This window comes from Sminthopsis crassicaudata, chromosome 1 (genome assembly GCF_048593235.1).
Source record: "Sminthopsis crassicaudata isolate SCR6 chromosome 1, ASM4859323v1, whole genome shotgun sequence".
NCBI lineage: Eukaryota > Metazoa > Chordata > Mammalia > Dasyuromorphia > Dasyuridae > Sminthopsis > Sminthopsis crassicaudata.
The window spans coordinates 430,321,098-430,336,559 of NC_133617.1; the positions used below are offsets into that span (position 1 = coordinate 430,321,098).

Sequence of the window (15,462 nt, forward strand, 5' to 3'; positions counted from 1 at the left end):
TTTGAGGTAATATTTATTTCTAAATTAAAAAAAAATCTGAAATCATCATTGCTTCAATCAACATGAGCAAATAATGTTTTCTGGAATTTTCAGAAAAAGGCTTCAAAAGAATAGATTATCCCAAACTGCATTCAATTAAATTGATTTATTAATTTTTAAAAAATGCTTGAAGAAACTCAATAATTCAACCTATCATTCTCATTGAAAAACTTATCAGTGAATGGTAGTACAGGCAGAGATCCTAGAGGAAGAACTTCCTGTTTCTATTAATGGATTTAGCCACAGATGAGGAACCCAAACAATAATGAACATTCAAGAGGTGATATGTCGGTATGGAATTGTGTGTGTGTATGCGTGGTGTGTGTGTAAAAGTCACAGGATTACCTACAATACTGATGTCAGAGGTATAACTAGTGTAGGATGAAAGAAAAAAAAATGATATATTTTTGCTGAAGGGAAAGGGAGATGTCTATACCCAGCAGTGTCTGATTTTTGACACTGGTAACCCAGATTCCTATATCACCTACCACAAACTACTCCTGACTAACCAAAACTAGCATGACACTTAAATAGCATCCCATTTCTGGGGTTTGTTCATTCTCCCAAACTCTGCATAGGCTACAGTCTGTGGAGATTCTGATTTACTTTCCTGGTACAGCATCACTTACATTAGGACTATCCTATGCATCCCTACCATCCCCTCCTCTCCAAAAACAAAATCCCCACAAGAACATCACTGCTTAAAGCTCTAGCTATAAAATATGAAAGTTGGTTGAGCTAGACTGCATAATGATTACCTAGAATTTGTACAACATTTTAAGGTCTGAAAAATGTTTTACATAATTTATTTAACTTGATCCTCAAAATGAAACCATATGGTAGGCAATATCATTGTCCTCATTTTACATTAGAGAAAACTAAGGCTAAGGGAGATTCATTGATTTATTTAGGGTTACACAGTATCTGAGGCACAGTGATGAACTCAGATCTTCTAGATTCCAAATCTAATCCTATTATTACCTAGATCACCTAGCCATGTCAATCTGAGCTGGAAATAAATCAGGTTTACTCTATTATACAACAACAACAACAACAACAACAACTACTACTACTACTACTACTACTACTACTACTACTACTAATAATAATAATAATAATAATAATAATAATAATCTCCAATTTAAAATATCTTAATGACAGTTTCCTCCAGGAAAAAAGTGAGACTTCCAAGAAATTTTATCTTTATAGATAATTATACAAGAAAATTTATAAAATGATAATATATTAAAGTTATGAGACCTCAGGTACAATCTAGTTCAAGACTTTCATTCTACAATGAAGAAACTGAGATACAAAGAAGCGAATTGATTTGACCAAGAATCATATATCAAAGCTCTTTTCAGGAATTCCACTATAGTATGCAAACCTTAGCCAAAGCAGCAGGATTGGAAAAAAATAGAAAACAAACTTTAAACATTTTCAGTTTAAAAATAAACACAATTTCAATCTTAATTAAAATTTTCTCTTGAAAATAATTTATGCTAAATTTGATGTATGATTTCCTAATGAAGAGTTACATCTTAATTTCAGGAAATATAGATTCACGGTTCCAGAGACACTACCCCAAAGATCCACCTTCATGTGGTAACAGTGAAATGCTTTTTGAATTTATTATCCTTACAAGCAGAGCCCTAATCCATCACTGCTTGTGGGTGAGGCCAGGCCAGTTTCTTTTCAACAGCATCTGCCTCCTCTGGGGCACAAAGATAATGCTTCTCTTCATATATCTGGTTGGAGGGGCCGTTCCCAATCTCCCAAGATATTTGAAGATGGCCTATTTGACTAGTCCCCATCTGCTACAGTTACTGTTAGCTTTTTAAATGTTGCTTTCTTTCCTTCTGCTTTGTAGATACAAGCAAACAACGTTACTAAAAGATCCAAGATAGTTTTTGCATTACTGGCATTTCCCCCACCTCACCAAAAGGTCACTGAAGAGATAAACAATAAGATCTCTTCCTACATTTTACAAACATTCCTTTAGCTAAGTATTGATTTTTGACTTCGTTTCTTCAAGCCAATGCATAATAGAATAATTGAAGGAGGACGGAATATCAGGGACCATTTGGTTCAACCTGCACTCCCTAATTTCACCTGTATAAAAATGTTGAAGAGGATGAAAGAGACCAGGACCACACAACACCTTAAGAATGCTACCATTTATTATTCATTTGCAATCAAGCAATCAATCAACAAACATCCATTAAGAGTTCACTTTTCCCAGGCACTTTGCAAGTTACTAGGACACAGAGATGAAAAAATTTTTAGTTTATCTCCTATTTCTCTCCATAGAACCTCAAAATTCTATGTAGCAGATAGATAGTAAGCAGATAGTAACAAAGTAAAGTCTCTTTGTGCTCCTAACATTATTTCTACAAGACCTTGTCTGATCTCATTGAAACAATGAGTTCCTGAAATTGTAGGCATTTGCATACTTTCCTGTATACCTGAAGAAAACACAGGCATATCTATTTGATACTATATTACTTTGTGGTTCATTTAATTTGAAGATGCTCACATACCTTTCTGTTTATATCTTTGTATATCCCCTTCTCTTCAGTAACATATTCTCAGATCTAATTCAATCCCTCATCACATCTCACCTGGAATATTCCTATCACAAATTTCTCCCTACTTCAATCCAGCCACTACTTGTTGTAGCTGACAAGGAGATTTTTCTAAAGCCTCAGTCTGACCACCTTACCCACCTTGCTTAAAGAGCTTCACTAGCTCCCTATTACCTGAAGCATCACATATACAATTTTGTTTGGCATTTAAAGTTTCTCATAACCTGTCCCTTCTTACCTTTTCAGTCTTATACTTTACTACCCTCTACTCCATGATCCAGCTACACCATCCTACTTGTACTCTGTCAAGTATGCCACTGAATCTTTTCACCTCTCTGCCTTTGTACCAATTGTCCCCCATGCATGGAATGTCTTGTTCTCTTCCCTCTTGTTCTGTTTACCTCAAGATTCAGCTCAAGAGTACTTTGCTAGTCCTCCCTCTTCTGTACACCATGCTAGTGCCTTCACTTTTAGATATATACTTAAATATTTACATGCTGTCTCCTCCATTAAAATGTATGTTCCTGGAGAGCAGGGTCAATTTTGCCTTTCTTTTTATCCTTAGAACTTTACATATTTCAAAGTACATGGTAAAGACTTAATAAATGCTTTAATTTCAATACTATGTGACATAGAAAAAAATTTTTTGTTGATTACAAATTTTAATATCCTCTTCCATACCCACTTGTTATTATTTAGTCATTTTCCAGTCATGACCAACTCTTTATAACTTCATTTACAATCTTCTTGGCAAAATTACTAGTTTGATTTACCATTTTACAAAACTTATTTGATAGAAGGAAACTGAGGCAAACAGGGTCACATAGCTAGTATGTGTCTGAAGCTAGATTTGGACTCAGAAAGATGAGTTTTTCTGACTCCAGGCCTGACACTCTCCACTGCATTGCTTACCTGCTTCCTTTATATCCACAATGTCTTCTATTAGGCTAATATATCAATTATATCTCTTATTAGACGGAAATAGAATGAGTAAACTTCCAACTATGATCAAATTAGGATAGTGGGTCACTACAACAAGGTTCACAAAGTACAAAATGACCTTAAAATCTATCAAATAAATAATGCTTTTACTAGGACATATACTTTTAATCTCTGAGTCCTGGATTTCTATTATCATTTTCAGTCTGTGAAGTAGAAAAAATCCAAGGGACAGACAGTGAGTCAGTAGCTCCTGTGGTCTGTGACCTGTGTTTATTGATTAATTTTTCTTTACATTCTGTCTTTCCCAATCACCCCTTGCTCCCAAACATCTTAAGCCAAGTTCTAAGTTTAATTACCCTTAGAGTTTAGGAAGCCAATGGTTGTCTTGATCTCTTACAAAAAATCACATTAGTTTTTTTCAATATGGTGGGGTTATTTAAATAGATATTAAAGGTCTCTTTATGATGTAAAATTTCTTTCAGGCTCTTTCCATTTTTTAAAGAAAAGTATGTCAGTCAACAAACATTTAATTAAGCAGGTAACATAAACCAGACATTGTTCTAAATGCTGAAAATACATAGCAAGACAAAAAGCTGTCCCTATTCTCAAGGATCTCACAGTTTAATAAGGAAGATAATATGTAAACAGATATGTGCAAACAATAAATTGAAGATTTATCCAAAATCCAAAGGAGACAAAGTATTTGCTTAAAGAGGAACTGGAAAATATTCATATATATGATTTTTTTCTTATTCTGGAGGTCATACAGAGCCACTGGAGTTTGTTGAATGGGAGTGGAGGAGTTGATGGGTAACAAATTGTATTTGGCCTCAGTTTCTTCACTTGTAAAATGATAATTTGGACTAGATGATCACTAAACACTTTACAAGTTTTGAGATTCTATGTTGGAAAAAAGATGTTTATGTTGGGCTACTTTTCTAGGTACTTGAATGGGACCAAGTGAAGATTTCTCAGAGGCTGTAGGACCTTAGGCCTAAGTTTCAGGAAGTTATATGATCCTTTATTCTCAGAGGGATGTAGGGAAGAAAAGGTCAAACCCTATGTCTAAGCTTGAGGAAGTCACTTGACCTCTATGAAGTAGACAGCATTGCTGACGATTGGTCAGTGGTTACTTCCTTTTCAATCTATCCAATGAATTTATAAATCAACAGGAAGTGGAGTTAAACATGTTTCTTCTGCTATAAAATTCATCCTCTGTTTCTGCCATGGACCACACACCATTCTGGATTTTGTATAATTGATGTGTTTACCCTTTCCTTGTAAAGACTTTCTGTTTGCATCTGGAGATACCTCTGAGTAAATAATTTGGGTAAGGGGGTCTAGCATCCCATACAATACCGGATCACATTCTAGTAGATTTAAAACTCTTCTTTTGCCTACCAATATTTGTCTGAAAGGCAAAAAACCTCTGAAATAAAATCTATAAATAAATCACAATGTTAATAGGGTAAATAATATATAAAAGACTAAAATGCTATTTTTAAATAAAATTAGCTAGGATATAGGCATAAGAAAAGTAATTTTAAAAAATAAATAATGGATGATTGGTCATAAATACCTTTCCATTTATCTCTACAAAAGATTTATACTATCCACTCAAATTGCCCAGTTGTCTGGTAGTTATAGTAACTAGGAATTTAATGGGAATGACTAATAATTAACCTTCCTAGTATTTCTACCCATTTTTTTCATTCTTGAAAGAGACCAAAATTGAGGAACTAGATTTTTTTTAAAGCAAAATAACTAACATGCTATTCCTTTCACTCACAGATTCAATCACTACCCTCAAGGAATCCATTGACAAAAAGAAAGGCTCTATATGAATTGAAATATTTATAGCAAAACTTTTTTGTAGTAAAGAACAGGAAATAAAGTAGATGCACATTAATTGGGAAAGTTGCTTAACTAGTTTTTACTTAGATGTAATTGAATGGCACTCTGTTGGAAGAAATAATTCAGAGAAGCATGGGAAGAGTGATACAAATAAAAATAAAAATGAAATAAGAAGAATCATGAAATACTATACACAGTGAATACAACAATGGAAGAGGAATGAACAATAACTAAACAATAAAAAGAAGACTAAAATTAAAATGATTAAACCTGAAAGAGATATAAGAAAGTATTTCCTGCACTCCACCTCTACGATATGTCTTCACATTTTTGCAGAGGTAGAGGATTTTCATTGGATGTGGCAGGTATAGAACAACACAGAATAATGTTAAACTTTTTCATTGTGGTTAACTCTGTCTCTGTCTGCCTGCCCCCCCCCACTCTTTTTTTCAAAAGAAGACTCTGAGATGTGATGTAGGAAAAAGATATTTTGGGACATATAGTTGAAATAAAAAACAAAGATGCCCATAAAATATATTTTTGGGGAAAAGAGTAATTGAACTTTGAATAATTGCAGTAAACAACTTCAGTCCTAGAGGACAGATTAAGAAATTAATTTGCCAGAATCACTTTCATGCTATGGTGAGGCACTTTCCTTGAATGGAAGTTTGTTTTTTTTTTGTTTTTTTTTTTGTTTTTTTTTTTTTAACTAACAACTATTAATCTAATAAAAAATATAAAAAATACTTTCCATGTCATTGTGTAAACACAATTTATTACACAGATATTCACTGTGGAAACTACTTGGGTACAGAATTAAAATAAATTGATTCAATATACATTTTATTTTACAGGTCTTCTCAAATACCTCTGCTATTAAAACTTAGCACTAAACTGACTTAGTCAATGGATCCCATTGCTTATTTAATGGTATCACACATTTAATTAAAAGATCTATTTACTTTTCTATATAACATCTGAGCACTGAAGCAGATCTGAATCTCATGAGGATGCAGCAAGCATTGTAAGGTGTTTTCCAGTCACAGCAGGATAGTCAAGTTAATATGGGTTCTAATTATTTCTCCCACAAACTTTAATAATCCCAGTGGCAAAGGATTTTTTTTTACTTGGGAAATAAATATTAAGGAGAAAAGAGAAAAAAGTTAAATGATATATATAATGTATATATATATGTATATATATACATATATATATACATATGGGTATATATATATATATGTATATATATATACATATATATTTATTCCTTCTCTTTTTTTTAATAGTAAAAGGCTTAGATTCTATGCCACTATTGTAATAATGCAGTAATTGCCTTCTCTAATCATTTAGTTTCTGTATCCTCTTCATAAACATCTTGCAAGACTCAGTTCTCAGTCTTTTGTTCTTCACACTCACTTCAGGAAATCTGATCATATGCTTTCAATTACCATTGTTATGTAGATGTTTGCCAGATGTGTATCTTGAGTTCCAGTGGCTTGTCTTCTCTTTAGAGGATGAAGTCTCCCTCCCACTCTTTCACCATACCCCATGATATTCTACCTTAGTATTTTGCTCAATATGTGAGTAAGTATTGCTGACTAATGATTGCCTTTCTCTTTAGACCTCTGCTGATTCATGCAAATGAGGCATACATACATCAGTGGCAAAGAGAAATTCTGCAAGACTAGTAAGATTTTATGAAGAGAGGCAAATGATCCATGCACAATGTGACTGCTAACATTGGCATTCCTAAAGTTATGAAGTTGATGAGTATACAGACAGTTCATTTTGTGTCCTAAACCTAAAATTCAAAGATGTGTCAAGCTCATTTTCTTCTTTTCTTCCTTTGGAAGAACACTTCTGAATAGCCACTTAAAACTTCACTAGCTGTTCTGCATTCATTACTTTTGGTTTGATGGGTTCTCAAACAGGTGCTTTTGTGCTCACTTTAAATATGCAGAAATTGCAATTTAGTGAACAAAGTTAATGATTTGCCTTGCCCAAGCTTCTGGAGTCAAATGTCCATGGAGGAATTTCCTATTGCAATTTGAGGACTTTGTGGTAAACAAAACCTATTTTTTCTTTCTCCTAAATATGAGGGTTTTGTTTAGGAAAGAGTTAGATGTATAGATTTAGATAGATTTAAAGGTAAAAGGAGAAGATCAAAAAAGACCTTAGTCCTAAAACACTGAATTCCACTCCCTTGTTTCATAGATGAGAGAAATGAGGTTAAGAAAAGTACCCCAGTCAAGTCACATAGCCTAATGAGAGCTATAGCCAGAGGGAGCAGAAAGATCTGAGTTTAAATCCTGCCTTAGATGTATGCCTCTGAGAAAGTAATCTATCTTATCTCATCTATAAAATAAAGGGTAATAACAGCATCTTCCTTTCAGGACTATGAAGATCAAATGAGATAATCATTGTAAAATATTTAGTACAGTACCTCTGACATAGTTAAGTGCTAGATAAGTATTAGCTTTTATTGTTATTATTGTTGTTTTCCTAATCTAACTCTCTCTTTTTTTCCTACTCTATTGGATATTTCTTCCACTGAGCACACTGCCAATCGAAGTGCAAAATGTCATCATCCAACCTATAGTAGGTTTTCTACCAACTAACACTCATAAAATATCATCATTGAACAGTTTATATAGAACTCAGGAATTATTAGGTAGCTGGATTGCAATGATTAGAGCACTGGGTCTGATGTCAAGAAGAATAGAGTTCAATCTGCTTAAAACCCTACTTAATTGTATGACTATGAGCAAATCACAATTTCTTTTAGCATCAGTTTCTTTATTTGTAAGTCAGGAATAACAATACTACCTCCTACTTCATAGGGGTGCTGTGAGAATCAAATGAAATAGGGCCTCTCTGTATGTATGTGTGTGTGCACCTGTGTATGTGTGCATGTGCACACAAGCCCTTTAAAGCCTGTATAAATACTGCATTGTCATATTATTACTGTATTTGGAAACTGATTTTAAATGGGGGAGGAGGGAGGGAAAAGATAGTTTGCATTTGTCCTGGAAAGATCTCAACCTAGGGGACATTCTTTTCCAAGTAAAAAGAAAAAAACAAAACATTAATGTATATGGCTTGTCTAGCTAGGTAGATATACAGGATTGGTGTGACATTCATATTTTATATACTTTCATTTTGATGTGACTCTCTTCCCCTGTCAGGAAATAACTATTATCAAACTATCTAGGAGGGAAGACTTTAGCAATCCCCATAGTCCATCTCCCAACCTGGGTATCTTCAAAGAAACTTTTGAGATATTGATTAGCATATCTTTAGATAGGTTTGGGAACTGATCTGCCAGATATATTTAATCTAGCTTGATTCCTTCACCTTTAAGCTCCTTGGCACATCCTCTCCTCCTTGATTCCCTCTCTCAGAGTTGCTCTTTTTACTTCTCTGGTGTCACTGAGAGAAACCCCTAAAGGTAAATTTCCTTTATAAAAGATTTATTTAATGATGATATTTGCTAAATTATTTTCAATACTAAGCCCACTCTTTCTCTCCCTCTTAGTGCCTTCCTTCTAATGGTGCCATTCAACTTACTCTAGCTAACTCTGATCAGTCTAACAGTTCAGACAATGATTTTCGCCTACCTCATGGAATATTTCCTGTCTCATGGTTAGTTGTGAAATTTTCTTTGAACTTGTGTTTTTATTTTTCTATTTATATGTTCTCATAACTCTATCTCATACTTACCATTCTGGTGTCTATTGCATCCTTCATTTGTCTGTAATTTTTTTCCTAAATATATCTACCCTCTGTCAAAGAGAATAGTCGTGAATTTGTTACATGTTTATTTTGAACTAGGTATTGTTTTCTCAACCACATCAATTTACAACAGCAGAAGTGGTTACCTTGTTAGATTAAGTCATATAGAAAGAATCAGTGACCACACATGTCCACTGGAAACCACCTACCTTTTTATCACTTAGGCCAGTCACCTGGTCAACAAATTCCTCTTGAATCATGAAGGCAGCCAGGTTGGCAGTGTAACTGGCCAGGAAAATGACCGCAAAGAAGGCCCAAACAGACACCATGATTTTGCTGGTGGTCCCTTTCGGGTTCTGAACAGGCACAGAATTATTGAAGACCAGGCCCCAGAGCAACCATACAGCTTTTCCAATAGTAAAAGAAGGTCCATGTGGAGCTGAAAAGTATTTTGGGGAAAAAAGCACATCTTAAGAATCTTTCAAAATTTTGTAAGAAAATTCTGTGTCAATCTTTCTGCTAATGACAATTCTATAACAACAAATAATATTAGAGTTGCTACTCCTGGGTCCATGGGTAAATTTCAGGGACTCATAAACAAATAGAAAACACAATTACATTTTTGCAAACCTCTAACTACAATTTTGCATTTCTTTCAATTAATTTTTTAAAGTTATTCTAAGAAGACTTCCTGAAGCCTTACCAGACTGCTGGAGAGCTCCATCCTACATACATACATACGTACATACACACACATACACACACACGCACACACATACAAGATTGAGAAACCTCATATTAAAGGTCAACAACTGAGCCAGCATCTGAAACCCATTTACCAGTTTACTCTGATCCTTTGTGAAAGGCTCTGTGTTGGGTACCTAGGAAGCAGAATTTGGAAGGGCTGGGGTGGGGAAGGACAGGGAGGAGAATCCAAAGACCTAGTTCTTGACCTTAAGAAACTAGCAGAGTAGTAGAAGAATTTTCTATAAACATAAACAGCTAAAACATGCTTTCTCAGTAGAACATAAAAACCTTGAGGGCAGAGGCTACCTTTTCATCTTTTGAATACTTGCTGCCCAGCACATTTCCTATCAGAGAGTGTTGAAAAAATGTTGACTGACAAGTGTTTAAGATAGATGCAAATAAAATTTTCTAAAAAGTTAAAGGAAGAAGAGATGAATTTTCAATGGTAATAATAAGGGCAATTTTAATAGAAAACATGGAATTCAAGATCAGCCTTGAAGAATAGGTCAGATCTCTGCTGTGATTTCTAAGCATAAGACTAAAACATTGGTTGGAAAGAAATTGTAATGCCTTCAGTGCCACAGTAAAGAATTTCCATTTTAATCTCTAGACAGTGAGAAGTCATTGAGAATTTCTAAGCAGGAAGGTAACAGGACTAGGGTTGTACAAAAGAAGGATAATCTGAATGAGGGAGGAGCTAGAAGTAGATATATGGTTTAGTAGTCTAATGTTATAGGGTAGATGAAAAGAAATAGGCCCCTTACTTTCATTATAGAGTACACTTGTAATGCACTACCTACTCTTAAAAAGAATATTCTTCATACATTTCTATCATAATGGATTTTGTCATTCTTTCTTTGCAATGTAAATGGAAACTAGGTATGCAATATCTAGGGTTTGAATGGGAAATAATGTTATGACCAGTTTTAGTGATGGATTTAGTTTTCATTTTAGTGAACCAATCTTCTTAACAAACTCAAAAACTCCTTACAAAAATCTTTCTGAGAAACTGCTTCATTATTCATCTAACACAGTTTCTTATAAGCTTCATAAAATTCAGCTAGACCAATATTTGGCATGTTAATCCAAGTATTCCTGGCTATTTCCATCCATCAGGCTCAAAAATAGAGTACACATGATGTAGAAATTAAACAACTGTAAAAAAGTTTTTCAAATGGGAACATTAAAAAACAGAGCAAGAGAAGTCAATTCTCACACTACACAGTGAGAATTCATTTCAATAGTGCACCATAAAAAAAGTCACATATCATACAACTTCTGGTCTTTTGAGTCCCAATCTGATAGCTATAAGCTCTTAAAAAAAAAAAAAAAAAAGGCAGCTAAGTGATGCAGTGGATAGAGGACCTCATTTCAAATCTGGCCTCAGACACTTAACACTTCCTAGTTGTGTGACCCTAGGCAAGTTATTTAACCCCAATTGCCTCAGCAAAAAGAATAATAACAATAAAAAAATTAAAAATACTAAAATGTTCCTACCAAACAATTTAAATGCAAATAAACAAAATATTCTAAGAAAATGTATCGGGAAGGAAATTTATAGTATAAAAAGTACATTTTAAGGCTTCTCAATTCTTTATCTATTTTGAATGAAAATCAATTTTTGTCTTCATTTTATAAAGAGAAGAGATTTTTTTTTAAAGAAAAGGTTATTTTTAATGTTATTTAAGTAAATCCATGTTTGCTTGCATATACACATGGATATATATCTATATGTACATAACAATTAGGTCACAATTAGTAAAAAATAATAATAATAATAATCCCCTGGGGTGGCTATATGTATTTGAATCTGTATAATTCAATTTTGTAATTCTATAAAATATAGGAATTAATTTTTAGCCCAACAGAAGTATGTAATATAAAATCAAATAAAGATTTCAGGGAGCTAATTATCTGTACTAATTGGTACCTTCCTTCAACACTAAAACATATACATATATGTGAATATGTAAATATGTAACTATATATATATGTATACAGATAGATTCACTTATATCTTTATGGCATATCATAATACATATGTGTATATGTACATATAATATATGCCATTTGTGTCTGGATATATTTGTGTATGTATGTATATCTCTTCTCTTCCATTAAAGTAAAAGACTTAAAATTCCTGCTTCTGAAGAGACTGTGGATTAATTGAACTTGAGAGGGTTGAAGTACAGCACTACTAAAGATGATGAGGTCTGTACTAAGACTCACACTAATATAGGGATCTTCGAGGATCAGGCTATTTAAGAAAGAGAAAAATAGCCAATGCTGGAAACAGCACAAGTCAAGTTTTCTGTGTCAATCAGCAATGAGAATAGGCCCAAAAATGGCAACTAGATTTTTAGCCTGAGATAGATCTAGATTTCAAAAAGGCCAAAACAAGTAAATAAACAAACAAAAAGGTATTAAAAATATTCTGCTGCTACTTGATCAATGATTCCTGAACACTTGATGGACCACGTGCATCTAGCAATGTAAAAAAAAAATTCATATTATAATTTTACTTCAAAGTAAAAATTTCATTTACTATTTCTATTTTCTTTGACTTATGAATCAATTGTCAATTGATGTAGCTTAGTTCTTTGAAGTATGTTTAAATTCCAGTCTTTTTCTGGGCACTGAAAATTACTTTTTGCAGAATATTTTCACTGAAAAATCTAATTTTATCTTTAAAATATATTTTAACTACCTCAAACCTTTCCAAGCAAACTGAAAGTGCTAGATGATATCAATCTAATAATCATTGACATCATACTAAAATGATCTCACGGTGTTCCATTTTTTTTTTTTTTCTTTATAGATCCAAGGTGACCCACAGGATTGATCATACTAAGATATTTTTAAAAATCACAAAACCAACAAAAGCTAATATATACTATAGAGGGGGGGGATGTGTTCTTTAAGAAAAAAAAAGTGTTTGCTAAATACTAACAAAATAGCACATCATCAAATAGTGCTCATTAAGTACCCATACAACATTTTAATCCCACGTACAAAGCTCAGCTAAAAAGGGTAGGGGAAAAGGAATGCTGAATAGGTGATTGATATGGCAAAACATGAATACTTACCTTTCCCTCTGGCTAAGTTCCTGTTATAGCCAACTGGACTGAAGTATTCAAATATGAAAACAGCCATGGCAGACACAATGAGGAGCATCACGAACATCATCACCCACACAGAAGCACTAAAAGGTTCTGAAGCAAAAGAGATTATACTAAATTATACTAGAATTATATAGTTATTTATGCTAGAATTCTAGAAGGCTCATGTCAGGCCAGCCTAGCAAGTTATTTTTACTAATTTGTATGCAGACAGTAAAATAAACTGGAAAGGAAAGAGTAGCATTTATGAATAAGGAACAATTTGAGCAAAACTAAGGAAAGACAGACAGACAGAGAGAGGTACAGAGAGAGAAAGACAGAGACAGAGACAGAGACAGAAAAACAAGAGAGAGAGCGAGAGAAACAAAGACAGAGACAGAAAGAGAGAGAGAGAGAGAGACAGAGACAGAGACAGAGACAGAGACAGAGACAGACAAAGAAGCAAGGAGGGAGAGAAGCAGAGAGGGAGAGAAAGACAGAGAGAATAGGAATGATCTGTCTTGCTAGTTTAAGGTGTTAGAGGGGAACCTGAACATTTACCTTATTAAATCTATCCTTATCTCTAGAAACTTTTATATTTGAATTATCTCAGAAAAAGTAAAATCTATACAGCTATATTTTTAGGATTTTTCTGTTTTTGGATTGATTTAAATACAGCTCAATGAAGTCCATTATGCATGCACTACAATGTAAGAAAGAAATTCCATTTATTTTGTATACATATTATATAGAAATCTTAGCTTAAAAATGCTTTCATCTATTCATTACCAAGTTATGCAAGAAGAAAACTGTTGGGTGGACAGCTATTTTAGTTCATAAGGATGAACAACTAAAGAGAAGTCTAAATACAGCCATGCTCTGGAACACAATGAGGTACTATAGATAAAATGAAATGAAAGCTTGCCTTATTGAGGATATTGTTGTGTATATATATATATATATATATATATATATATATATATATATATATATATATATATATATATATAAACAGTTATACAGTTGTATAAAATTGTACTATCAGCAGCATGGAAAAACATGAAATCATTGAAAATTTCTTCTACCAAAATCCATATTTGAGATTTCAATGAAAATTAATTTACTTGTTTTTATCTTCTTTCAGTCTTTGTCTCTTTCTTTCTGTGTGTCTAAGTGTGTGTATGTCTTTCTGTCTGTCTCTCTGTTCTAACACCACAAGTTAGGATTGATGACTGTCTTGCAGGGAAAAAAATGTTAAGAAGATAGTTTGAAAAATCATCTGTTTTGGTCCACTTTCTGATGGGATAAACTGTCCAGAGTCATAACCAAGGAAGAACACTGAAAAGATTATTGATGTGGGACCTGAAATAGCAGCCTACTGGTCCAGAAGTGTGATCACACCTCTCTACAATTCTAACATGAGAAAAGAATTCAGGCCCTGGTTGATACTTTGACCCATTATTACTGAAACCAAGGGATAAAACTTTTGGAACTTTTTTAAAACTTGAAAATGTCACCAGAGATACCAGCCCAGTATTTCAGGAACTTTCAGTTAATTTTTCTAGTGAAAAAGAGTGCCTTAATTTGTGAAAGTTTAGGAAGTGAACTAGTAAAGTGATTTTTTTTTCCTTGAGGGAGAATGAGTAGGAGAACAGAGAAAATAAGGAAGAACAATGTAATCAGATTCTGAATGATTCTGCTCTTCCAGATGACTGCACCAGTAAATGGGAAAATATAGGTCTGACGCATTTCATTACAAGATCCAAAACCTGAGAATGTGGACCCTTAATAAGGGTAGAATATACCAAGTGGAAGAAGGATGTAATTTACTAACCAGAAAAATAATATTGTGTATGTTGGGTAAAAAAGCCTGCAGAGAAACATTTTTCTAGATTTTTTTAAGATACAAAAGAAATGAGTAGCAAGTATATTTTTGCTAAATCTGACCAAATGTCCAAAGTCAGAATTTGGTTGTCTTTTTTTTGGCAATGTGTTACCACTTCTGGGAAGTTAATAAATAGGGCAAGAAGATTGAACCCAGGTTCAAAACTGTTGATCCTTGCTTACGAGAAAAGTCAATTGAGATTTATCTCACATCTCCTCTGAAGGGAAGTGAATTTCATTAATCAGAGACCAAAAATTTTTATCTTGTTGGCTATGAGAGAAGAGAAGAAAAACAATAGACAACTTACCAAGAGGGCCCAGAGGACTTCCATCTAAATGCGTCCTCTGAGGCTTGTCACCTGTATGACCTTAATATTTCTAGGTCTCACTTTTTTTATAAATAAAATGATAGCCTCAGTATCCTATGATCTAATAAAACAATGAGAGTAAAGATGATGCTTATTTACTTGTGTGTTCCATTCAGATTTCTCAGATACTGAACCTAACTTTGGGATTTTGAAATTTTCTTACAAAAGGTCTGATGAAAAGTTACAATAATTAATAAGAATGATTAAAAATTT

At 33.5% G+C, this 15,462-nt stretch overlaps 1 protein-coding gene across 4 annotated transcripts in view; it reads right to left on the reverse strand.

The window, feature by feature from the left end:
- GRIN2A (glutamate ionotropic receptor NMDA type subunit 2A) overlaps window positions 1-15,462 on the reverse strand; it is a 500,193-nt gene that overhangs the window by 73,214 nt on the left and 411,517 nt on the right. For all 4 annotated transcript variants that reach the window (XM_074280519.1, XM_074280518.1, XM_074280520.1 and 1 more), the window contains exons 7-8: window positions 12,986-13,111; window positions 9,362-9,591 (exon numbers count right to left, since the gene is read on the reverse strand). In XM_074280519.1, coding sequence (XP_074136620.1) covers window positions 9,362-9,591; window positions 12,986-13,111 — 356 coding nt within the window. The remainder of the gene's footprint in view (window positions 1-9,361; window positions 9,592-12,985; window positions 13,112-15,462) is intronic.